General features: G+C 60.3%; 2 protein-coding genes across 8 annotated transcripts; both read right to left on the reverse strand.

The window, feature by feature from the left end:
• Positions 1 to 968: 968 nt before the first annotated feature.
• On the reverse strand, positions 969 to 15,817 carry LOC143173935 (olfactory receptor 14C36-like). 2 transcript variants are annotated; one of them, XM_076364048.1, is made up of 2 exons: positions 15,799 to 15,817; positions 969 to 2,142 (listed from the first exon to the last, which is right to left on the reverse strand). In XM_076364048.1, the coding sequence occupies exon 2, from the start codon at positions 2,117 to 2,119 to the stop codon at positions 1,178 to 1,180; it is 942 nt and encodes a 313-aa protein (XP_076220163.1). In that variant the 5' UTR covers positions 2,120 to 2,142; positions 15,799 to 15,817; the 3' UTR covers positions 969 to 1,177. The 2 variants fall into 2 exon arrangements, with proteins under 2 accessions (XP_076220163.1, XP_076220162.1); XM_076364047.1 differs by lacking the exon at positions 15,799 to 15,817 and adding an exon at positions 4,954 to 5,753.
• On the reverse strand, positions 12,466 to 23,560 carry RBM3 (RNA binding motif protein 3). Of its 6 annotated transcripts, XR_012997848.1 has the most exons (7): positions 23,429 to 23,560; positions 20,001 to 20,107; positions 18,635 to 18,740; positions 17,861 to 17,942; positions 17,509 to 17,573; positions 15,732 to 15,903; positions 12,466 to 13,882 (listed from the first exon to the last, which is right to left on the reverse strand). XR_012997848.1 is itself a non-coding variant. In XM_076364052.1 (6 exons), exons 1-5 carry the CDS (start codon positions 23,529 to 23,531, stop codon positions 15,862 to 15,864), a joined length of 423 nt encoding a protein of 140 aa, XP_076220167.1. In that variant the 5' UTR covers positions 23,532 to 23,560; the 3' UTR covers positions 12,466 to 13,882; positions 15,826 to 15,861. The 6 variants fall into 6 exon arrangements, 4 of the variants coding, with proteins under 4 accessions (XP_076220167.1, XP_076220164.1, XP_076220166.1 ...); XR_012997849.1 differs by lacking the exon at positions 17,861 to 17,942; XM_076364052.1 differs by lacking the exon at positions 17,861 to 17,942 and having other exon boundaries at positions 15,826 to 15,903.
• Positions 23,561 to 23,891: the final 331 nt, after the last annotated feature.

Consider the following 23,891-nt stretch of genomic DNA (forward strand, 5'->3'; position numbering starts at 1 on the left):
TGCACCTTCGGTGCCTTGCTTCCTTCACCACGACGCCTGGCTCTGCACCGTGAGCAGCCTGCTGGGTGCCCCCCACCCTGCACACTCACACGCATTAGCTCTACGGTAGCATTTCCTCTTCCAGGCCTTTTTGGGCCCAGCCCAGCCCCTCCCCAGATCTCTCCGCCCCCCTCACCCCACGGCAGGGTCCATCGCAGGGTGCTGCAGAGCTCTGGGCACTCAACCGCAGCCCCAGCCCACTGAAGGGTGCAGCAGCTCCTGGAGGGCAGAGAGGGGGCGGGGGGGGGGGGTCAGCCTCCCCACCAGCCCCAGGGCTGATGCTGGCCCCAAGGGCACGAGGAAATAGAGGCCGGTCAACCTCTCGCTCCGCTGCATTCATATTCTAGGTTATCCCCAACTCTGACGGCATTTGCCCCCTTCTCTACCCCCATCAGCCCCGCTCCCCAGGACAGCACGAGAGCCCTGGGGCTCCTCAGGCAGCTCCCGCATCTCTCCAGTCTCCTTCCCTCTGCCTCCTGGGTCCCCACTGACTCCCACGGCACTGCAGAGTCCTCGTTTGTGGATATGTTGATTTAGTACTTTACTTTTGGGGGACTTCACCGTTGAGGGTGTTTCACCTTCTGAGTCTCCATTCATTCCACCCCCCCCAGGGCATGTGGAGAGTCCCCGTCCTCTCCTGAGCCCTCCAAATTCATTTCCAGAGAGACTACTCTCTCCCATCCATCCTGTCATACGTGAAGCAGCCTGAGGAGGTAACTGGGAGCCCATGCACCATCTCCACTGCCATTGCGTACGAAGAAGAGAGCTTTGAAAACCAGAGCTTTCGGTCCGATGGAACACAATCATACCAGGAGCTTAACTCCAATCACAGGGAGAACACCAGGAGAAAAGAGTCTTTAAAATAGAAGTTCCTTGGACATTTTCTTGGCAGCAGCTTTGGAGAAAGAGCTCAGCCTTCAGGCACCGGACCTGGGAGATACCCCTTTACTGAAGAGCTGCATGTGGACAGGTCACATATGACACAGTGCTGTGCAAGGGTCAGACACGACAGGATCAAGCCTCAAGAGAAGCAGTATAAACCCAGAAAATTATCTCTAAGCACTATTATCAGAAGGGAAAACAGCAGATTCCTGGCCTAAGAGAAACGCTGGGAAATGTGGAGAGAAGGGGAGGCAGATTATTGTCGGTGAAACAGCGTCCATTGCGCCAGTTTTCTCAGGGCATCCTTGAGCTCCTGGTTCCTCATGCTGTAGATGAGGGGGTTCACTGCTGGAGGCACCACCGAGTACAGAAACGACACCACCAGGTCCAGGGATGGGGAGGAGATGGAGGGGGGGGGGGGCTTTACCTGGGCAAATGCTGCAGTGCTGAGAAACAGGGAAACCACGGCCAGGTGAGGGAGGCACGTGGAAAAGGCTTTGTGCCGTCCCTGCGCAGAGGGGAGCCTCAGCACGGCCCTGAAGATCTGCACATAGGACACCACAAGGAAAACAAAACACCCGGAGACTAAACAGGCACTAACCACGAGAAGCCCAACCTCCCTGAGGTAGGAGTCTGAGCAGGAGAGCTTGAGGATCTGGGGGATTTCACAGAAGAACTGGTCCAGGGCATTGCCCTTGCAGGTGGGTATGGAAAATGTATTGGCCGTGTGCAGCACAGCGTGGAGAAACCCACTGCCCCAGGCAGCTGCTGCCACATGGGCACAAGCTCTGCTGCCCAGCAGGGTCCCGTAGTGCAGGGGTTTGCAGATGGCAACGTAGCGGTCGTAGGCCATGACGGTGAGAAGATAAAATTCAGCTGAGATAAAAAAGGCAAACAGAAAGAGCTGGGCAGCACACCCTGGGTAGGAGATGGCCCTGTTGTCCCAGAGGGAATTGGCCATGGCTTTGGGCAGAGTGGTGGAGATGGAGCCCATGTCAAGGAGGGTGAGGTTGAGGAGGAAGACGTACATGGGGGTGTGGAGGCGGTGGTCGCAGGCTACGGCGGTGATGATGAGGCCGTTGCCCAGGAGGGCAGCCAGGTAGATGCCCAGGAAGAGCCAGAAGGTCAAGAGCTGCAGCTCCCGCGTGTCTGTGAATGCCAGGAGGAGGAACTGGGTGATGGAGCTGCTGTTGGACATCTGGTCCCTCTGGGCAGGGGGACCTGTCCAAGGAGGAAAACACAACCAGTTAGCAGAGACTTCTCTAAGCAAAATCAAAGCCATTTCCCATCGACTCTGGCCCTGCTGCACACACCCCCTTGTCCTTTTCCAGGAGACCTTCCTCAGCTCCGTGGCTGGAGCTCTGGTCGGTGCTGGCTGAAGGTGCCGTGAGGAGCAGGGCCTCTGCCTGCTGGCTGCCGAGGAGTCAGCCCTGCTCTGCAGCAGGGGGTTCATGGGAAGAGAGCGGGCAGGGGCCAGTCCTGGTGTTTGACTTTGTCACATGAAACAGCTCCTAACGCAGAAGGGCCTGTCAGCATCGGCACTCCCAGTGCCGAGGGACTGAGACGCCAGAAGGCAGTTGCAGAGGCTTGGGGTTTTTTACAGCTCCCCCCATCTCCCCTGGGCATTGTTCTTGGATGTCAGAAACCCTCAGCATTTCTGCCGCACTCAAGGAGAAGAAGAAGAGAGCGAGTCCTGCGAGGCCAGAGGATTGCCTGTGGCTTAGGGTGGAGGGAGGGGAGCTGGTTTGTCCCTCTGGCTTGTTCCCACCTGCCTTGGGCTTGCACCTTCATGAGAGGGAGGGCGATCCACACTCTCATGGTATGTTGTGCATCCAGACACTGCCGAGAGCAGAGGGCTCCAGTGCAGACCTCTAAATGTCTCACCCTTCCTCAAGGTCTCAGCACACCCCTTCCAGCCAAGGACACACATGGCTCATTTCACCAACCCAACAGCATTTCCTCAGTCACAGAGTCTCTGCGTTTCTGCGTGGGGCTTTCAGAGAACACAAAGGTGCTATGGGACAGGTTTGCATCCTGGAGGGCAGCTCACAGCTTGGAAGGACCCCCCAAGGAGATAGCCAAGTGTCCTGATGTTGGCATCTCAGTAAGAGAAAACTGACTCATGCCCCAGCCCCACAGCCTGCATTGCCCACAGCCCCACAGGTGAGAGGAAAGCTGGGACACTTGTTCTCATGGACACACCTGCATGAATGGCCCAACAAGATCAGTGTGTGACTCTGCAGCTGAAACTCCACCTCCCCACAGAGCCTGACAGCAAGAATGAAATAACAGTAACACAGGCAAGTGGAGAAACAAGCAAAGACACAGCGAGGGTCTGGCTGAGAGAGGCCAGGGCAGAGGCAGCCGGGCACTCAGGGCAGCGTTACCCTTACCCGGCTGTGCACGCCGCCTCCCAGACACCAACATTGTCGGGCAGCTGCTCTCAGCCCCCGTGCTCTGCAGAGGAAAATGGACGCGTGGCTGGAGAGCTGCACCACGGCTCTGCTGGAGCTCTGGCTGCGCAGGAGGTGCTTCACGCCTTGGACCCCACGGCCCTGAGGGCAGAGGCTTTGCTGGGTGGGAGAGGAGGCAAGGGGGCTTGCTCAGAGGAAGGGGTCTGCACTGGCGGGGATGATACAGAGTTTTCTGAATTCTCCCTCCCACAGCATTTCTGGTTTGAGTTTCCTCTCATTCCCTGATCATATCCCTGCTGCCTGGAGATTCTCCTCCGGGGAGCTGCTTCCCTGTGCCAGGTCTTTCCCTGTCCGTGCTCACAGACCCCAGCCCAGCCCCTGTGCGCTCACCTTAGCCCTACGGAAACCTGCCTGTTTGCAGGGCACTGGCTGGGCACATGTTCCTCTTTGCAGGTCGAAAAAAGGACAGGTCAGACTAAAAGCCTGATGGGTCCAGCAGAGGTGAGGCTGCTTCTGTCCAGAGGCACAGGAGTGGCTGAAAACGCATTAGGAGACTCCGGGAAGATGTACTGATCACTCAAAGTTACAGCTCAGGAGTCCCAGAGACTTGTCAAAGTTCACAACTCCTTTATCATTGATCCCCTCCCGTTCCCCAAGAGTAGGAAACTGAACACACAGACTCGGGGAAGTTCCTTATCTTTAGAGTAACCCTTGTCTTGACCTTCTCCTTGAAACCTCCTATCGGAAATATTCTGGGAGTGAGCTGAAGCTGTGAGCAGCCCTGACCCACACAGCACCCTCCCAGCAGCAGAAGGACCCTGCCCTGCTGGGGGTCGCTCCTTCCACCCACAGCTTCTCCCTGCAGCTCAGTGGGGAGTTCCCCGGGCAGGCCGAGTGCTGACCCTGGCAGGCGGCAGAGTCCCTTGCCCTGGCACACAGCCCCCTGGGGCGCAGGGACCCTGCTCGGAAGGACAGCCCTGGGCACCCCTGGCTGCACACCCACCTTCACAGCCCTGCAGCCCTCCCTGGGAGAAGGGAAACCTCATGCCCTGTCCCTCTGAAAGGGCAGCAGGGAAGCCCAGCTCTGGAACACATCCTCCTCCTCTACGCTAGAGAAACACTGAGAGTCCTCCTGACAGATTCCATAAGCTGTGGTCATGTGCCAGCTTTAGGAGATCTCTCCAGGAACCGCAGCTGTGTTGCCCTGCAGCCAGAGACTTACTGTGTCAAGGGCTGTGAACATTTCTCCCACAGTGGACACTCAGCTCTCCTCCCACTCCACGCTGCCTTCTCTCTCCCTGCCTCGCTCCTCTCCCCTCGGTGCCTGCAGGCAGTGCCCTCAGCCCTGCTGCGCTTTGCAGAGGAGCTGCTCCTGGGCAGAGCTGGCTCTCGGCAGCGCTGCCCGCTTGCCATGAGCTCCCTCCTTCCCAGGAGCCCAGCCCAGCTCAGCAGCAGAGGACCAGCCCAGGGCAGCACTTTCCCTGCCTCCTCTGGGCTCCCAGGAGGTGTCCCTGGGGCTCCAGGGAACCTGCTGTGAAACAGGCTGAAGGAATCACTGATGTTCCCTCCCTCAGCTGGGCAGAGAGACACTTATTTCCAGGTCTGTCAGTTCTCTTACCAAAGACAGAGTTGGGTCCTATAATCCCTTTTTCTTGTCTCATCATCAGGCAGGACACCCAGACAGTGACAGGGAGGGATCTCCTTTACCCCTGCTGAGGGAAGGGATTCATCAGACTCAATGGAGGCATCTCATCCTGGGTCTGTAGTCCCGGGGCTAGAAGGGGTCTCATCTCCCTCCCATGCAGACCACAACCCACAGGAGGTGGGATTCCTCTTGCATCAGTTCATCTGTGCACAAAATCGGCACCTGCATGTCAGCTCCTTCTCTCAGCTCCCATGGCAAGAATGGAGCTGGAGAGCAGGAGGGAGCTGCTCAGACCCCAGCACCTGGTGCCATCTGAGGTTCAGGGGGTGGTCTAAGATGTGTGCAGGTGACTGCAAGCTCTAGGGGAGCAATGCTGAGAGACAGGGCAGGATCTGGGGGCATCTTCTTGGGGGCTGCTGGGAAATGAACTGTGCCAGGTGGAATGACATCGGATGCCCACATGTAGGACACCTGAACCTGGAGATGTTCCTTGTGTCCTGGGCAGCCTAGAGGGGTATTCAGCTGACCAAATGGAGTCACGTGCCATGGGGAGAGCTAAGCCTCTCTCTTTCTCTTCTCCATCAGCTCCATTTTCTACATGTCCTTCCAGTAGAATGGCAGTTTTTATCAAGTGCATCCCTTGCACTCTCATTGTCTCAACTAATTCAGGGCACCTGAATCTGAATTGAATCTCCAAACACAGGCCTGTAGCGCTCTGTGAGATGCCAGGGCGCTCCAGCACGACTGCATGCAGCTGACATGGACAGCACAGGTCCTGTACAAGAACCCCATCCCCATTCAGACTAGTTGTGTGACAGGCACCACCCAGGGCATCTCAGAGAGATTCGGGGCCTTTGGGCCAATGACCGAATCCCACCGCTGCAGCGACGTAAGGTCTGTCCCTTCTCTATCCGGTAGATGCTGGGCAGTGCGTGAATGCCAAGCACATCACACCAGGGTCCCCACTCGTGTGCCTTCCCTCTCAATCTCTGCCAGTTCTTCTCTCCCCCATCGTTTAACCATCCCCTCGATGTCACAGTCGTGGATCAGGCCAATGGTTTTCATCGTGCCGGTATCACAAGATGTCCACACTCAAGGACACTCTCAACATCATCTCTTCCTTCCTGAGATCAGCTTCACCTCCAGCACAAGCCCTCAGAGGCTGCAGAGACACCACAGACAGCAAACCCCTCTCCTGCTCGGACTGCACAGCTCAGCTCTGTTCCTCTTTGGCCTTGCAGACAGCAGGCTTTGCCTTCTTTGTGGGCACCTCATTTCTTCTTCACATTGCCATCTGCTCTCCACTCCACCATGTCTCTGCCCTGAAGCAAAGCCTTTGCACGCTTGAGGTCTTGGGCACCTCATAGCAGGTTTCCCCATTCCATGTCTGGTCCCAGCCCACACGTGCCACAGCTGAGGTGCTGCAGCCCAGACATGCACCCATGCCCTGGGGCACAGCCAGGAGGAGCTGGAGCTCTGCGTGCAATCTCTTCCTTCCACTTGGGGGGGAATAACAGCTGAGGCGTGTTGGGACAGCTCACAGGATTGGGGTGCTGTGATGGGTGGGTACAGGATCACCAGGAGAGACAGGCCGGAAGGATCAGGAGGGAGGTGTCCTGGGTGTGAAGGAGGTGCTTAGATGTGTTCAGCTCCTCTCTGGGATGAAGAAATTGGGTGAGCCCTTGTGGGTGAGGGTCAGAGGAGAGACTGGTAAGGGTGCCATTGTGGTGGGAGACAGAGAACACATTGAAGTCCCCTTGCAGACTTGAATTACCCTGGTATTCCCTGGAAGGAGACCACAACAGCGTGCAAAGAGTCCTGGAGGTTTCTGGAGGGGCTTGGGACCCAGCTTGGGACACAGGGCTTCATAGCACAGCTGCCAGGTTGGCCAAAAATCGTGACACTCGTCTGCATCTGTTACTCTCAAAGAAGGAAGAGCTGGACATGGATGTGAAAACCAGCGTCAGTCTTGACTGTTGTGACCATAAAAGATTGGGGTCTCACCTCCCACGGGGAAGGAGAATTGAAGAGTGCAGATTCTAGACCTCAGAGGGGAGACTTTGGCCTTGTCTTCTGACTTTAAGTGGGGGATCCCATATGAGCAGCACAGAAGAGCAGCAGAGCTCAGTACAGCTGGTCTTCGAGGACAGTGCCTTTCAGGTACGAGAGTGTGCGTACCAAGAGCCAGGAAAGCAAGCAGAGATATCAAGAGAGAAGCTTGGGGAAACAGGGAACTCATGGGGAAGCTCCACAGAAAAAAGGAAGCGCACAAGAGGTGGATGCAAGGATTGAAACAAAGGAGGAATTCAGAAATACGGTTGGTTTTTAGTCAGCCAGAGCTCCCGTAGAATTGATACTTGCAAGGGAGTTCAAGGGCCCAAGGATGAGCTGTTACTACTTCAGGAACAGTTAAAGAAGGAATGCAGCTCATGTGTGGCCACTGCTGCCTTTAGTAAGAGTAGGTGTAGATAGGTGTGAGGTCCTCTGGGCCTTTGTCTTCACCAGCAAGGTCTCCCAGTTCCGTGTGCCTAAAAGGCAGAACCTGAGGCGAAATCCAGCAGTGGATGGAGATCAAGTCCAGGTTTACTTAGGCAAGGTCAACCCTTAATAGTCCATTGGCTGATATGGGATGAATCCAAGGGTGTTGAGAGACCAGGCCGACGTCATAGCAGGGCCGCTCTGGTACATTTTGGAAGGTCATCATGACCGGAGAAAGCAAGAGGCAAATCTTGCATACCTCTTCTAAAAAGAGCCGAGGACTGAGCGGGGGGATTACAGGCTGCAGCGACAGAGGCCAGGGGCTGCGTGGCTGGGGAGCAGCTCTGTGGAAAAGGCTCTGGTGGTCCTTGAGTTTCATTAGGCAAAACATGACCCAGCAGAGGATCCTGGGCTCTTTGAGCAGGACCACAGCCAGAAGAAGCGATTATCCCCCTCTGCTCAGCGCTTTTGACACCACATCCAGAACGCTTGTCCAGGTTTAGACCCTGGGCAACGACAGTGAGACAGCGGCAAAGAGGAGCCACTTCACCGGAGGGCCACTAAGATGGTAATCCTTCCATTACCCTTCAAGAGTTGGTGCGATTTCCCCAAGAATACCAGTATCTGCAACAACATCAACAACAACAAAGGCATTAATCTGCCTAAACATAAATACTGGCAGTGGAGCAGTGGGCACCTGTGGCAGCCGCTTAGGGCAATGCCAATTAGATCAGTATTTGCAATATACAGCATGCTACCCAATCCCAAAGTACAGATCTAAAGCGGTTCAGATGAAGGGCGGTCTTGCAAAAGACACCCTTTGTGTTCCCAGGTGGCATGGCCACTGCTGATTTCCCTCGCCAGGCTGGCAGAGGCCGGCTCCCCTTCTGAGGAGGGACTCCCTGCAAGGAAGCCGCAGCCGTGGGCGTTGCTCACCTGGTTCTTACTGGCACTTCACTTGGCAGCCCTTCTGGGGTGTTTGATGCCTTCCTGTGACTGCTCTTTCTGCACAGAAGATCATAAAAGGAGAATGATTTCATAAAAGATGGTCATGAAGGCCCTGCTATGGACAAGAAAGCTCACCATGAGCGCTGGAGGGCGCCAGGAAGGTAGTTGATAAGCACCAGGCAGATCCAAAGCCTCTTCTGAAGCGTAAGCGGCCTTGAGCAGCAGTGCTTGCCCGCGTGGAGGTCTGGGAGAGAGAGTCGGGGCTCATCAGTGAGAAGCCAAGTGATGGCTGCTGGCTTTAGCAAATCCTCACAACCATGTCAGAGCCCAGAAAGGGAAGGCAGTTGGTGGCTGTTGGCAGAGGAGACGCAGAGAACGTTCGTCCCGGGAATATGGCGGGAAGGACCTTGCCCTCTTTTTCTCCTTCAGTCCCCACGCTGGGACGGAGCTCAGGAACCATCCGTGAGCCTGGAGGAAGCCCAGACCTCCTGGGATGAGGTTCTGTCAGTGCAGGGGAAGAGGGAAGGATTTGTGAGACACGTGGGAGTGCAGGTGAGGGAGCGGTATATGTGTAGCAATGAGTGTGCTAAGGGTAGGAAGAAGACCTGAAATAGCGCGGGTAAGTGGTGGTGGGGTGTGATGCTGAACTGAAATAGGTTGATTTTTTAATTCAAGGCAGCAGAAGAAGGAGGTTGTGCAGGTCAGTGCCGGCAGATGGAGCGAAGACTCAAGCAAGTCTGGGGGCTAGGACATCCTGGGTGCTCGGGGAGCATTAGGAGGGCTTTGGAAGAAGCTGGGGGAGTTCTTGGGAACTCACAGGCACTGGCAAATCCTCAGAAAACTTTGTCTTTGAAGGCACAACCAGTGAGGACAGAGGGACACCAGTAAAGCTTGGGAGATCCCGGCTCAGAGTGAGGCAGGGAACCAAGGGGGTGGTTAAAGGTTTCAAGGAAGCAGGCACAGGTATAGGAGAGTGTAGGACAGCCTGGGGTGGGGACAAGCAAGGGCCTTGGTGGGGCTGGGACAGCCCCCCAACAGAACTGAGATCCTTGTCCTCTCGGCTGTGGCTGCTGCTTCTTCCAGTGGGGTCCATGAGAGGACAGCAGTTCCTTATGTTCCCAGTGCCTTGTTGCCTCCTGACCTCCACAGAGGCTGGGAGGTGTCCGACCGCTGTCCTGCACTCAGCATTGCACACCCCCACCTCTCACCGCCCCCAGGAAAAGCCCCGAGACTCCCGTGAGGGAAGAATCCCCTTTCCCAGGGGACAGGGCTCAGGCCTTTGCTCTCTTGATTGAGGAAATGCATCAAAGGCTTTCAGAGCCACCTCCACATTGGCTTTTCCACCTGTGACCAGTGCTTCTGACTTTCTGCTTCACCAGTCCCCAGGGACGGGAATCTTCTCTGGTCATGCCCTCCACGGTCTCTCCGGCGATGGACATCAGCGGGGCCTGCAGCACCCTCAGAGACGTGGAGTTTTGCTGCTGACTTTTACTTCTCTAGAGGGTTCTTCAATCTTCCAGGACCTGCAGGATCTTGCCGCTAGAGGGCTCATTAACATGCAAAACGCCCCAACAAGCCAAGTGTCTGTGCATAGTGTTCCTTAATTCCTCAGTTCTTATGGGGTTCTTTTGAGAGATTCCAGAAGCCAATAGATTTCAATACTAAAGAAGAACAAGTTAGGATCCCTTCTTTTTTTAAATTTTTTCTTTATTTTTCTTCTTACACGCATTAAGTGACATCAGCAATCTCCAGCCAATATTGATCCTGAACGTCTCCTAATGGAGCCCGAATATGGAAGTCCAGACCCTTTCTGTCAGACCCTCTACGGACAGTCTTTTGTCTGAAACCCACCATTTCTCTCACCAGGCAACTAGGACTTAGAGCAGCCTGTTCCAACCTGAGCTTTCCCCACTGAAGTCTGTAGCTGCATGTTTCCGCTCCTGGGCACCAATTCCCACCTGCTTTACCGGGAAAAGGAGCTGACACGGAAGGATGTTTCTCAATTGCCAACAAAGAAAACCCAAAGGGAGGCAGAGTTCAATAAACAAAAGACCTTCCTCAGCTGTGTGGTGAGTCCACGTTACCTCCACCGAAGTTCACGTTCCATTCTGGACGGCCTTAGGCTAATCGCAAACCCATTGTTGTGTCAGGCACAGATCATCCCAAGGCCCCCCAAAACTCTCCCTGCCCCGGACTCCGTCCGTAGTCGCTCTCTGCACACAGCGAGTCACACGTTGGAGTCACAAGCTCCCTCCATTCCCAGAGGCAAGCGAAGAGGCAGAGGGAATGAAATGCTCTCTCTTGACGAGCTGAAGCGGCACTGCTCCCAAAACGTCAGGGGCTCAGGAGCATCTTCAAGTGGACTCTGCAACACGCAGATCCCCTCATTTGTCATTCGATGGAGGGTAAGTTACGTGTGACTCCATTGCAGGTGAAGACAGGGATGAGAGTGACCTGCTACGGTGTAGGACACCTCGGGTGCAATTGCCTTTCTAGTCCAAGGAGAGAAATGGGTTGTCTCCACTGAGATGCCCCGGCCTCCCCTGTCTGTCCACCAGCTCCTGCTCCAGAAAGGCTCCTGTCGGTCCTGGCTCACATCCCCCAGTCCCTTGTGGAGGCTTCAGTCACCTTCTCTTTCAGGCACCCCGAAATGCAATCCGAGAGGACATGCTCTGGGACACGTTCCCCATCTCAATATGAGGCGAGCAGCCTTTAGCTCCCCAGCTCATTCTCTGGACATTTCTGAAAGATGCGTGCAACCTTTACTTTTCATAGAATCACAGAATCATTGAGGTTGGAAAAGACCTCTAAGATCATCGAGTCCAACCGTCGACCCAACACCACCACGGCCACTAAACCATGTCCCTCAGCGCCTCATCTACTCGTCTTTTAAATACCTCCAGGGATGGGGACTCCACCACTTCCCTGGGCAGCCTGTTCCAATGTTTAACCACTCTTTCAGTACAGAAATTTTTCCTCACATCCAATCTAAACCTCCCCTGCCGCAACTTGAGGCCGTCTCCTCTCGTCCTATCGCTTGTTCCTTGGGAGAAGAGACCGACCCCCACCTCGCTACAACCTCCTGTCAGGTAGTTGTAGAGAGCGATGAGGTCTCCCCTCAGCCTCCTTTTCTCCAGGCTAAACAAGCCCAGTTCCCTCAGCCGCTCCTCATCAGACTTGTTCTCCAGACCCCTCACCAGCCTCGTTGCCCTTCTCTGGACACGCTCCAGCACCTCGACGTCCTTCTTGTAGTGAGGGGCCCAAACCTGAACACAGTATTCGAGGTGCGGCCTCACCAGGGCCGAGTACAGGGGCGCGATCGCTCCCTTACTCCTGCTGGCCACACCATTTCGGATACAGGCCAGGATGCCATCGGCCTTCTCGGCCGCCCGGGCACGCTGCCGGCTCACGTTCAGCCGGCTGTCGACCAGCACCCCCAGGTCCTTTTCCGCCGGGCAGCTTTCCAGCCGCTCTTCCCCCAGCCTGTAGCGCTGCGTGGGGTTGTTGAGGGGAAGCTCCCGAGGAGACACGTGGAGAGGCAGGCTGCTCAGGCGACACGAGGCCGGAGATGCGCCCTGGGAGGAGGCGCTCCGTACCCAAAGGCTAAACTGGTTTTGACCGGGACGGAGTTAAATTTCTTCAGAGCAGCCCGTGCGGTGCTGCCGTTTGGATTTGTGACCAAAACCGTCCTGATGAAACACAAGACGTTTCAGCTTTCGCCAAAAAAATGCTCGCGCTGCATCAAGGGGCTTCTCTGTTCCTCACCCCACCAGCGAGCAGGGGGTGGGCAAGAAGCTTTTTTTTTGGGGGGGGGGGGGGGGGCACGGCCAGGCCAGCCGACCCCAACTGACCAGAGGGATATCCCGCACCATGTGACATCACGCTCAGCAATAAAACTTGGGGGGGGGGGGGGGGGGGTGAAGGTTGGCGAGGGGGCCGCTGGCTGGGCATCAGTCGGCCGGCGGGGAGCAACGGTTTTCCTTTGCGTCGCTTGTTTTTCTTGGGCTTTCTTTTCCTCTCTTTGTTGTTTTACTTCCTTGCTTTTTTGTATTTCATTCCTTTTTAATTATGACACCGCCTTTCTCTCGCTTTTACCCTTCCAGTCCGTCCGTCCGTCCGTCCGTCCGTCCCCATCCCCACGAGAGTCCTTTCGGTGCCCGACATGGGGCACGAAGGGTTTGAGAGAACAACAGATCTCACCAGAGCGCATTAGGAGGCGTTTACAGCGATCGTTATCTATCAACAGTTGCCGGTCACGATATTGACTCATCTGTTCGCGATACCGATCCGCATCGCGCTCTTTCTTTTTTTTCTTCTCGCTGTACAGGTTAGAGGTCGGCGCCGGTTTTCGCCGTTCGCTGGGCTCCGCAGCGACCGGCGACGTTTCGCCGGGGAGGTTCCGTTTACTGCAACGCTGACCTGGAGCTCAGCCGGGTGTTTCAGCTTCGTCCCGCAGCCCTGACCGTACTTCGGGTACCGCTTCGTGGCGACCGTTAGCAAAGTACAGCCCCTTCCTCCGAGAGGTTTGTTGTTTTTTTACGGAGGAAATACAGAACGGCAGCGCCGCCACCTTCTTCTACGACGTCTCCTCCTCCATTACAGTAACTTTCCGGTACCTTGAACATCCCCGGGTCGTTCAGGTACTTCTGTCAGGTATTTTCTCGGGAATACTGTTTCAGTTTTGCGTTAAGGTTAACAAGCGATTTAGGAATACGACCCAGGCTGCGCGAGAGCGTGGTGACGGGCGGCACGGCGCGCGGGAGAATACGGGCGGGTCTCTAGAGAACTTCTCGCTTCCGTCGGTCTGGAACTTCCCTCCCGAACAAGCGCGGGATTCCCGATGAAGTGATCGAACGGTCGGGAAAAAAAAAAAGACGACCGGACTCTTCCAGAGAGGCACAACTTACCAGAGCGTGCCGGGGCCCGGCCAGCACCCACCGAACACGGCTCGGTATTACGCAGCCCCCCCTCAGGGAGAAGAGAGGGATCCCGTTGGCAAAGGGATCGGGAAAGGGGCAGCGAGTCCTCAGCCTCTGGAGGCGACTCCCGTCGAGCGTGAAGGACAGGTGGAGGAAGATCTTGCAAATTCCCAAAGCCAACGGAGCACCGTTGAGGGAGAGACGTGGCATCAGCCGTGGTGGAGGTGATCTGCAACAACCTGGGTGACGACCAGGTATCCAAAAGGCCCGGATGAAATCCACGCGGCCAGGGGGAGGACGTGAGGAGGTGGGGTGGTGGTGAACCTACCTGGAGACCAGCAGCTCGGGTACAGGAACTGCAAGGAAAACTGCGAAGGAGGCTCCCCGCACCCTTGGCATGGACCGAGTTGGGGTTGTTCGGCCTGGAGAAGAACGAGAGGGCTCCGGGGAGACCTTACAGCGGCCCTTCCAGCCCTCGAAGGGGGCCTACAGGAGAGGTGGGGAGGGACTCTTTGTCAGGGAGCGCTGTGACAGGACGAGGGGGTAACGGTTTAAAACTGGAAGAGGGAAGATTTAGATCAGCTATACGGAAGAAATTCTTCACGCTGAGGGCGGTGAGGCACTGGAAGAGGTTGCCCAGAGAGGTGGTGGATGCCCCCTCCCGGGAAGCGGTCAAGGTCAGGTTGGACGGGGCTCTGAGCAACCTGGTCTAGTTGAAGATGTCCCTGCCCGCGGGCAGGGGGGGGGTTGGAACTAGAATCACAGAATCATTGAGGTTGGAAAAGACCTCTAAGATCATCGAGTCCAACCGTCGACCCAACACCACCACGGCCACTAAACCATGTCCCTAAGCGCCTCATCTACTCGTCTTTTAAATACCTCCAGGGATGGGGACTCCACCACTTCCCTGGGCAGCCTGTTCCAATGTTTCACCACTCTTTCAGCAAAGAAATTTTTCCTCACGTCCAATCTAAACCTCCCCTGGCGCAACTTGAGGCCATTTCCTCTCGTCCTATCGCTTGTTCCTTGGGAGAAGAGACCGACCCCCACCTCGCTACAACCTCCTTTCAGGTGGTTGTAGAGAGCGATGAGGTCTCCCCTCAGCCTCCTTTTCTCCAGGCCGAACAACCCCAGTTCCCTCAGCCGCTCCTCATCAGACTTGTTCTCCAGACCCCTCACCAGCCTCGTTGCCCTTCTCTGGACACGCTCCAGCACCTCAACGTCCTTCTTGGAGTGAGGGGCCCAAACCTGAACACAGTATTCGAGGTGCGGCCTCACCAGTGCCGAGTACAGGGCGGCGATCACTTCCCTACTCCCGCTGGCCACGCTAGTTCTGGTACAGAGTTGAAGACCAACTAGTCGGTCTTCAAGGTGTCTTCCAACCCAAACCATTTTACGATTCCAAAAGGCGGCTTTGGAAGCCAAAACCTAAGACTTTGGCAAGTAAAAACGAGGCTTTGGACGCTAAAAATGTAGCTTTGGAGCTGAAAACGAGGCTCGCGGCCCTAAAAATGAGGGTTTAGGCCCTAAAAATGAAACTGGGGGTCCTCCAAAAAAAGGTAATTAAAGACAGGTTTGGCCCCTAGAAATGAGGAGTTCGGCCCTAAAAAGGAGGCTCCCGTCCCCAGGATCCCAGCTTTGGGCTCTACAGATGAGGCTTTGGACCATAAAATGAGGATTCGGGCCCCAAAAGGGGGGTTTGGATCATAAAAACGAGGGTTTGGCCGCGCAAGACGCGGCTTGGACCCCAAAAACGCCTGGTTGGAGCCTAAAAATGCCACTTTGGAGCCTAAAATGAGGCTTTGGAAGCCAAAACTTGGAAAGTCTGTCCCTTGTCAGCCTGTGCCACCCCCCCCCCCCGGGATCTTCCGGCGTGTCCCACGTCACCCCGCATCACCCCATGCCACCGAGCGGGTGCCACACGGGTGCCACGAGGGCCAAAAGGGTGACGTGTGGGGTGACAGTGTGAAACACGGGGTGACACCTGGGTGACGCGGGTGCCACAGGTGTCACGGGGTGACATGGGGGGGGGGGGACGACACACGACCGCCATGACACGTGGGTGACCGGGGACATGGGTGGGGACCACAGCCCCCAGCATGCCGTGGGGTGGGGAACAGCCCCGTCACCCCACCTGGCGACACAGGCGGAGCTGAGGACAGCGCTGGGCTCCTGTCCCCGTCCTCTGCCAGCACCTCACGGCCACCCCATGGTGACCTGCCGGCACTGGGGACCTCTTGTGTCACCCCGCGTCACCCCGGTGACAGGGGCAGGGCAGGGACAAAGCGCAGAGCCCCCAGTGGCGGTGGGACATGGAGAAGAAGAAGCTGGGTGAGATCAAGGAGGACTTGGGAACCCTGGGGAGGTGACGGGGACCCAAGTGGAGGGGACAGGGACCCTAGCGACCTTCTCCCCTGTCTTGGCCGTCAAGGATAGAGGCTTGGGCAGAGGTGGACACGTCCCGGAGATCAACCTCTGGCTTCGTGGCTGGTGTCCTCACCACGGCATCCCACGAATGGCCAATCACGGATGTTCTTCAAGGAGTCCAGATGATTGGGCTGAGGTGGGATCTACCAGTCTAGAAGATGAAGGAGAACCTTCGCTGGTTGACCGGTTGACTTGGTGGATCGCTCTTCAACCTAACAAACTTGTGGGGTGGAGCTCCAAAGCTCACCAACGCAGAGGAACTTCTTGGCGAGGTCAAGGTTGGTGGTGCCACGATCACGGCCTGGTGGAACTCCTGAGCTTGAGGGATACGGGGCAGCTCCAGGGTCAAGACCTCAGGGCAGTTCTTTAAGGGACTCGTGGAGGCGACCTCCTGGGAAAGCGTCCTCAGGGATAAAGGACGACCCGTGGTGGAGCAGGGACACCCGATGGAGACTGCAGCCCCCGGAGAACACACGAGGGAGCGGGATCGCTCAAGAGGGGCTGCAACCCAACCACGGAGAACCCATGGTGGAGCACGGGCACCCAAGAGGGACCGAAACCCCTGGAGAACCCACGGTGCAGCAGGACGTCCCAGGAGAACCGCAGCCCGTGGGCAACCCACGGTGGAACAGCACCACCACGAAGTCCCTGGAGGACCCACGGTGGAGCAAGGACACCCGAGGGCGGCTGCAACCCAACCGCGGAGGACCCACGGTGGACCAGGGCCACCCCCTGGGGACTGAAGCCCCTGGAGATGCCACCTCGGAGCAGGAACCCCCCAGAGAAGACCAGGCATGAGACGTGACCCTGGGGGGGGGCGGCTGACCTTTAATAGGACCTGGAGAAGTACACATTGGGGGGTCCCCCCCCCACCCCCCCACGTCCCCCTCCCCCCTCGGCGTCCATCCATGGCCCAGGGCGGGGGAGGGGACAGTGTGTCTCCCCCACCCCGGGGGGGTCCGGGGGCCCCCCCGAAATCCAGCACCGAGGGTCCAAGCTGGGGATGAGAAGGAGATCAGCGGGGGGCAGGGGGGCACTCAGAGACAGCCCCCCCCCTAAAATGGGGGTTTGGGGGGGCTCCTGGACCCCACCCCCCCCAAAATGGGGGATATGAGGGGGGAACTCCAAAATAACTTGGGGGGGCAGTGACCCCCCCAAAATGGGGGTTTGGAGGGCTCAGGGACCCCAACGCCCCCCCCCCCCCCCCAAGATGGGGGACAGGGGGGGGAACCCAAAACTATGCCCCAAATAATTTGAGGGTCAGAGCCCACCGTACCGTAGCCCCCCCAAAATGGGGGTTTTTGGGGGCTCAGGGACTCTCAGCCCCCCCCCCCCCCAAAATGGGGAACATGGGGAGGGAGAACCCCAAAACCACCACCAAAATAATCGGGGGGGGGTGTCAGGGACCCCAAAATGGGGGCTTGGGGGGGGGCCTCAGGGATCCCAACAGCCCCCCAAAATGGGGGACGTAGGGGGAGAACCGTAGAATAATTTCGGGGGGGAGCAGTGACCCCCCCCAGCCTTTGCAAAACGGGGGGCTGGACCGACTGTGGGACTCCCTCGAAATAACTTGGGGGGGGTCAGGGGACGCCATAGCCCCCCTAAAATGGGGGGGGGGGGTCGCCCCCTCCTTTGGGCACGGGGGGGTTTATGGGGGGGCTCCGGCTGTGTAAGGGTGTGTGTGGGGTGCCCAGGGTGTCCCCCCCCCCCCATTTTTGGGGGGTGTCGTCCTCCGTCCCCCCCGCCGTGCCCCTACCTCAGTTGTCGTAGTTGTCCCGGTAAGAAGCAGAGGGGAAGCGCTCGCCGTAGCCCCCCTGGTTCCTGGGGGCGGAGAAGGGGGGGCATGTCAGCACCCATGGGTGCCCCCCCCAGCACCCATGGGCTCCCCCCATACCCATAGATCCCCCCCAAGTTCCTCAAGACCCCCCCCAAAAGCCGTTGGTTCCCCCTCAACACCCAGGAGCCCCCCTCAGCAGCCATGGCCCCCCAGCACCCACAGGGCACCCCCCCTCAGCAGCCACGGGCCCCCCCAGCACCCAAAAGACACCCCCCCCCCCAGCACCCACAGCCCCTCCCCCAGCACCCATGGGTGCCCCCACCCTCCTCACCGGCCGCCGTAGTCGCGGGAGCCCCCGTAGCCCCCCCCGCTGCGCCCCTCGTAGCGGCCCCCGTAGCCCCGGTCGCCTCCTCCTGGGGAGGACCCCAAAATTTAGGGGTGGGGTGACATGAGGACTCCCCCAAGACACCCCAGGGCCCCCCCAAATCCCCAGGGGCCCCCCAAAGCCCCCAGCCCCCCCAGTGCCCCCCAAGCACCCAATTACCCCCCCAAATCTCCTCCAGCCCCCCAAAAAACCCCAAACCCCAAACACCCTCTCAAAGCTCCCTCAAACCCCTTAAGTGCCCCCCCAAAACCCCCCAGGACCCCCATTACTCCCCCAAAGACCCCCTTACACCCCCCGGGACCCCCCCAAATCCCCTTCAGCCCCCCCAAATACCCCCAAACCCCATAGAAACCCCCCCCAAACCCCCTAAGGGTTCCCCCAAAAGGCCTCAAGTGCCCAAATACCCTCCCTAGCCCCCCTCAATCCTTCCAAGCCCCCCCAAAAACCCCCAGAAACCCCCAAACCCCTAACTGCCCCGCCCAAGGACGCCCCTACACCCCCCAGGTCACCCCCAAAGCCCCCCCCAAACACCCTAAGTCCCCCCCAAATCTCCCCAGGTACTCTATGACCCCCCTCAAGACCCTCCTAGACCCCCCAAAAGCCATTCCAACCCCCCCAAAAGACCCTCAAAGCCCCCCCCAAACCCCTTAAGTGTCCCCACAGGCCCCCCCCAAACCTCTCCAGGACCCCCCCCCGAGCACCCCAAAACCCCTCCAGTACCTCGAGCGTAGCCTCGTCCCCGGGCCCGGCCCCCTCCGTAGCCCCCCCGGGCGCCACGGGGGGATTTCCCGGCGTGATCCACCCGGATCTGCCGCCCGTCCAGGGACTGGGGGGGAGAGACACAACGTTGGGGTCACCCCGGACCCTTGACCCCTCTTGGGACCCCCTCATCTCCCCTAAAACCAGGCTCAGCCCCCCCCAGCCCCCTCCAAGTGCCTCCCAACTGCCCCAGACCCCCTTAGCGACCCCCACTTGCCCCCCCCCCACCCCCCGGGGATCCTCAAGTGCTCCTCAGACCCCCTTAGACACCCCCAAGACCCTCTTGGGGACCCCCAAATGCCCCCAGACCCCCCAAGGGACCCGCTAGACACCCTTACAGCCCCCCAAATGCCCCCCAGACCCCCTTAAGGACCCACCAGGTCCCATTAGGGCCCCCCAAATGCCCCCCAGACCCCCTTAGAGACCCCCAAGACCCTCTTGGGGACCCCCAAATGCCCCCAGACCCCCCAAGGGACCCGCTAGACACCCTTACAGCCCCCCAAATGCCCCCCAGACCCCCTTAGGGACCCCCCAGGTCCCCTTAGGGCCCCCCAAATGCCCCCCAGACCCCCTTAGACACCCCCAAGACCCTCTTGGGGACCCCCAAATGCCCCCAGACCCCCCAAGGGACCCGCTAGACGCCCTTACAGCCCCCCAAATGCCCCCCAGACCCCCTTAAGGACCCCCCAGGTCCCCTTAGGGCCCCCCAAATGCCCCCCAGACCCCCTTAGACACCCCCAAGACCCTCTTGGGGACCCCCAAATGCCCCCAGACCCCCAAGGGACCCGCTAGACACCCTTACAGCCCCCCAAATGCCCCCCAGACCCCCTTAAGGACCCCCCAGGTCCCCTTAGGGCCCCCCAAATGCCCCCCAGACCCCCTTAGACACCCCCAAGACCCTCTTGGGGACCCCCAAATGCCCCCAGACCCCCCAAGGGACCCGCTAGACACCCTTACAGCCCCCCAAATGCCCCCCAGACCCCCTTAAGGACCTCCCAGGTCCCCTTAGGGCTCCCCAACTGCCCCCCAGACCCCCTTAGAGACCCCCAAGACCCTCTTGGGGACCCCCAAATGCCCCCAGACCCCCCAAGTGACCTCTAGACCCCCTTAGGGCCCCCCAAACGCCCCCCAGATCCCCTTAGGCTCCCGCCAGACTCCCTTAAGGCCCCCCCAGACCCCATCAGGCACCCCCAAATGGCCCCAGACCTCATTAGGGACACCCAAGTGCCCCCCAGGTCCCCTTATGGGTGCCCCACACCCCCTTAGGGACCCCCAAGGGTCCCCCAGACCCCCTTAGGGACCCCCCCAAGGCCCCCCCCCCCCCCACCTCGCCGTTCATGGCCCTCATGGCGTCGCTGGCGTGTTCGGGGTTGGTGAAGGTGACGAAGCCGAAGCCGCGGGAACGTTGGGTCTCCCGGTCCTTCACCACCACCACTGCGGGGGGGGGGGGGGGTCAGGGGGGCGGGGACCCCCCACCCATGGGTGTACCCCCCCACAATGGGGTCCCAGGGGAGATGGGGACCCCCACCCATGGGTGTATCCCCCCACAATGGGGTCCCAGGGGAGATGGGGACCCCCACCCATGGGTGTACCCCCCCCACAATGGGGTCCCAGGGGAGATGGGGATCCCCACCCACGGGTGTACCCCCCAAAAATGGGGTCCCAGGGGAGATGGGGATCCCCACCCATGGGTGGACCCCCCCCACAATGGGGTCCCAGGGGAGATGGGGACCCCCACCCATGGGTGTATCCCCCCGCAATGGGGTCCCAGGGGAGATGGGGATCCCCACCCATGGGTGTATCCCCCCGCAATGGGGTCCCAGGGGAGATGGGGATCCCCACCCATGGGTGTACCCCCCCAAAATGGGGTCCCAGGGGAGATGGGGACCCCCACCCATGGGTGTACCCCCCCTAAATGGGGTCCCAGGGGAGATGGGGACCCCCACCCACGGGTGGACCCCCCCACAATGGGGTCCCAGGGGAGATGGGGATCCCCACCCATGGGTGTACCCCCCCCACAATGGGGTCCCAGGGGAGATGGGGATCCCCACCCATGGGTGGACCCCCCCACAATGGGGTCCCAGGGGAGATGGGGACCCCCACCCATGGGTGTACCCCCCCTAAATGGGGTCCCAGGGGAGATGGGGATCCCCACCCATGGGTGTACCCCCCCACAATGGGGTCCCAGGGGAGATGGGGACCCCCACCCACGGGTGGACCCCCCCACAATGGGGTCCCAGGGGAGATGGGGACCCCCACCCATGGGTGTATCCCCCCGCAATGGGGTCCCAGGGGAGATGGGGATCCCCACCCATGGGTGTAACCCCCCCAAAATGGGGTCCCAGGGGAGATGGGGACCCCCACCCATGGGTGTACCCCCCCACAATGGGGTCCCAGGGGAGATGGGGACCCCCACCCACGGGTGGACCCCCCCACAATGGGGTCCCAGGGGAGATGGGGACCCCCACCCATGGGTGTACCCCCCCCACAATGGGGTCCCAGGGGAGATGGGGACCCCCACCCGTGGGTGTACCCCCCCAAAATGGGGTCCCAGGGGAGATGGGGACCCCCACCCATGGGTGTACCCCCCCCACAATGGGGTCCCAGGGGAGATGGGGACCCCCACCCGTGGGTGTACCCCCCCACAATGGGGTCCCAGGGGAGATGGGGATCCCCACCCATGGGTGTACCCCCCCAAAATGGGGTCCCAGGGGAGATGGGGACCCCCACCCATGGGTGTACCCCCCACAATGGGGTCCCAGGGGAGATGGGGACCCCCACCCATGGGTGTACCCCCCAAAAATGGGGTCCCAGGGGACATGGGGACCCCCACCCATGGGTGTACCCCCCCACAATGGGGTCCCAGGGGAGATGGGGACTGCCCGGGACCCCCACCCATGGGTGTCACCCCAAACCCAAGGTCCCCAGTGGGGGGGTCAGGCCCCCCCCCAATGTCCTCCCCCTCCCCAGCAGCCCCATGGGGGTCCCCAATACCTGGGGCTGGGGGTCCCCGGCGGGGGGGATTTGGGGGTGTCCCAGGGGGGTTGGGGGTCCCCGGGGGGGGCTTGGGGAGTCCCAGGGGATTTTGGGGGTCACATGGGGGTTTTGGGGGTCCTCGGGGGTACTGGGGGGTCCCCGGGGGGGGGGTGCTTGGGGAGTCCCAGGGGAATTTTGGGGGTCACATGGGGGGTTTGGGGGTCCTCGTGGGTACTTGGGGGTCCCTGGGGGGGGGTGCTTGGGGAGTCCCAGGGGATTTTGGGGGTCACATGGGGGTTTTGGGGGTCCTCGTGGGTACTTGGGGGTCCCCGGGGGGGGGGCTTGGGGAGTCCCAGGGGATTTTGGGGGTCACATGGGGGTTTTGGGGGTCCTCGGGGGTACTTGGGGGTCCCTGGGGGGGGGCTTGGGGAGTCCCAGGGCATTTTGGGGGTCCTCGGGGGTACTTGGGGGGCCCTGGGGGGGGGGCTTGGGGAGTCACATGGGGGTTTTGGGGGTCACATGGGGGTTTTGGGGGTCCTCGGGGGTACTTGGGGGTCCCGGAGGGGGGGGCTTGGGGAGTCCCAGGGCATTTTGGGGGTCACATGGGGGGGTTTGGGGGTCCTCGGGGGTACTTGGGGGTCCCTGGGGGGGGGGCTTGGGGAGTCCCAGGGGATTTTGGGGGTCACATGGGGGGGTTTGGGGGTCCTCGGGGTACTTGGGGGTCCCTGGGGGGGGGGCTTGGGGAGTCACATGGGGGGTTTGGGGGTCCTCATGGGTACTTGGGGGTCCCCGGGGGGGGGGGCTTGGGGAGTCCCAGGGCATTTTGGGGGTCACATGGGGGTTTTGGGGGTCCTCGGGGGTACTTGGGGGTCCCTGGGGGGGGGGGGGGGGCTTGGGGAGTCCCAGGGCATTTTGGGGGTCACATGGGGGTTTTGGGGGTCCTCATGGGTACTTGGGGTCCCCGGGCTGGGGGGGGTGCTTGGGGAGTCCAGGAGGCATTTTGGGGGGTCCTCGGGGGTACTTGGGGGTCCCTGGGGGGGGGGGCTTGGGGAGTCACATGGGGGTTTTGGGGGTCCTCATGGGTACTTGGGGGTCCCTGGGGGGGGGGGGCTTGGGGAGTCCCAGGGGATTTTGGGGGTCACATGGGGGTTTGGGGGTCCTCGGGGGTACTTGGGGGTCCCGGGGGGGGGGGGCTTGGGGAGTCCCAGGGCATTTTGGGGGTCCTCATGGGTACTTGGGGGTCCCTGGGGGGGGGGGGGGGGCTTGGGGAGTCACATGGGGGTTTTGGGGGGTCCTCGTGGGTACTTGGGGGTCCCCGGGGGGGGGGGGGCTTGGGGAGTCCCAGGGGATTTTTGGGGGTCCTCGGGGGTACTTGGGGGTCCCCGGGGGGGGGGGGGCTTGGGGAGTCCCAGGGGATTTTGGGGGTCACATGGGGGTTTTGGGGGGTCCTCGGGGGTACTTGGGGTCCCGGGGGGGGGGGGGGCTTGGGGGTCCCAGGGGATTTTGGGGGTCCTCGGGGGTACTTGGGGGTCCCCGGGGGGGGGGGGGCTTGGGGAGTCCCAGGGGATTTTGGGGTCCTCGTGGGTACTTGGGGGTCCCCTGGGGGGGGGGTGTGTGTGCTTGGGGAGTCCCAGGGGATTTTGGGGGTCACATGGGGTTTGGGGGTCCTCGGGGGTACTTGGGGGTCCCGGGGGTTTCGGGGAGGGGTGCCAGGTGGTTTGGGGGGGACCCCCCCCGGGGGGGGGGGGGGGGGGGGGGGGCGTTGGGGGGGTGCCTCACCCTCGGCGATGGGCCCGAAGGAGCTGAAGTGCTGCTCCAGCCCCTGCTCGTCTGTGTCGAAGTTGAGCCCCCCCACGAAGAGCTTCCCCTCCTCCGCCGCCATGCCTGGGGGGAGGGGCGGGGCGGGGCCGCCAGTGACATCATAGGGCGCCCCTCGCGTCCGTCCCGTTCCCCCCCCCCCCCCCGTGATGTCACAGCCCGCCACCGATGTCAGCATCCGAGGGGGGGGGGGGGGGGGGGGGGGAAGGAGAGGGAGACTCCGGTATCGCTGGGACCCGCTCCCTGCCCCCGTGGGCTCCCCCGTGATGTCATAACCCCACCCCTACCCCACGTGGGGGCGCGATGATGTCACCGCCCTGGCGGGGAGCCCTGAGAGTCCTGCGTGATGTCACAACCCTGGCGGGGAACCCTGACTGCTCTCTAATGATGTCACCCCGCCCTGACGGGGAGCCCTGAGAGTCCT

Source organism: Aptenodytes patagonicus, unplaced genomic scaffold, assembly GCF_965638725.1.
Source record: "Aptenodytes patagonicus unplaced genomic scaffold, bAptPat1.pri.cur scaffold_503, whole genome shotgun sequence".
NCBI lineage: Eukaryota > Metazoa > Chordata > Aves > Sphenisciformes > Spheniscidae > Aptenodytes > Aptenodytes patagonicus.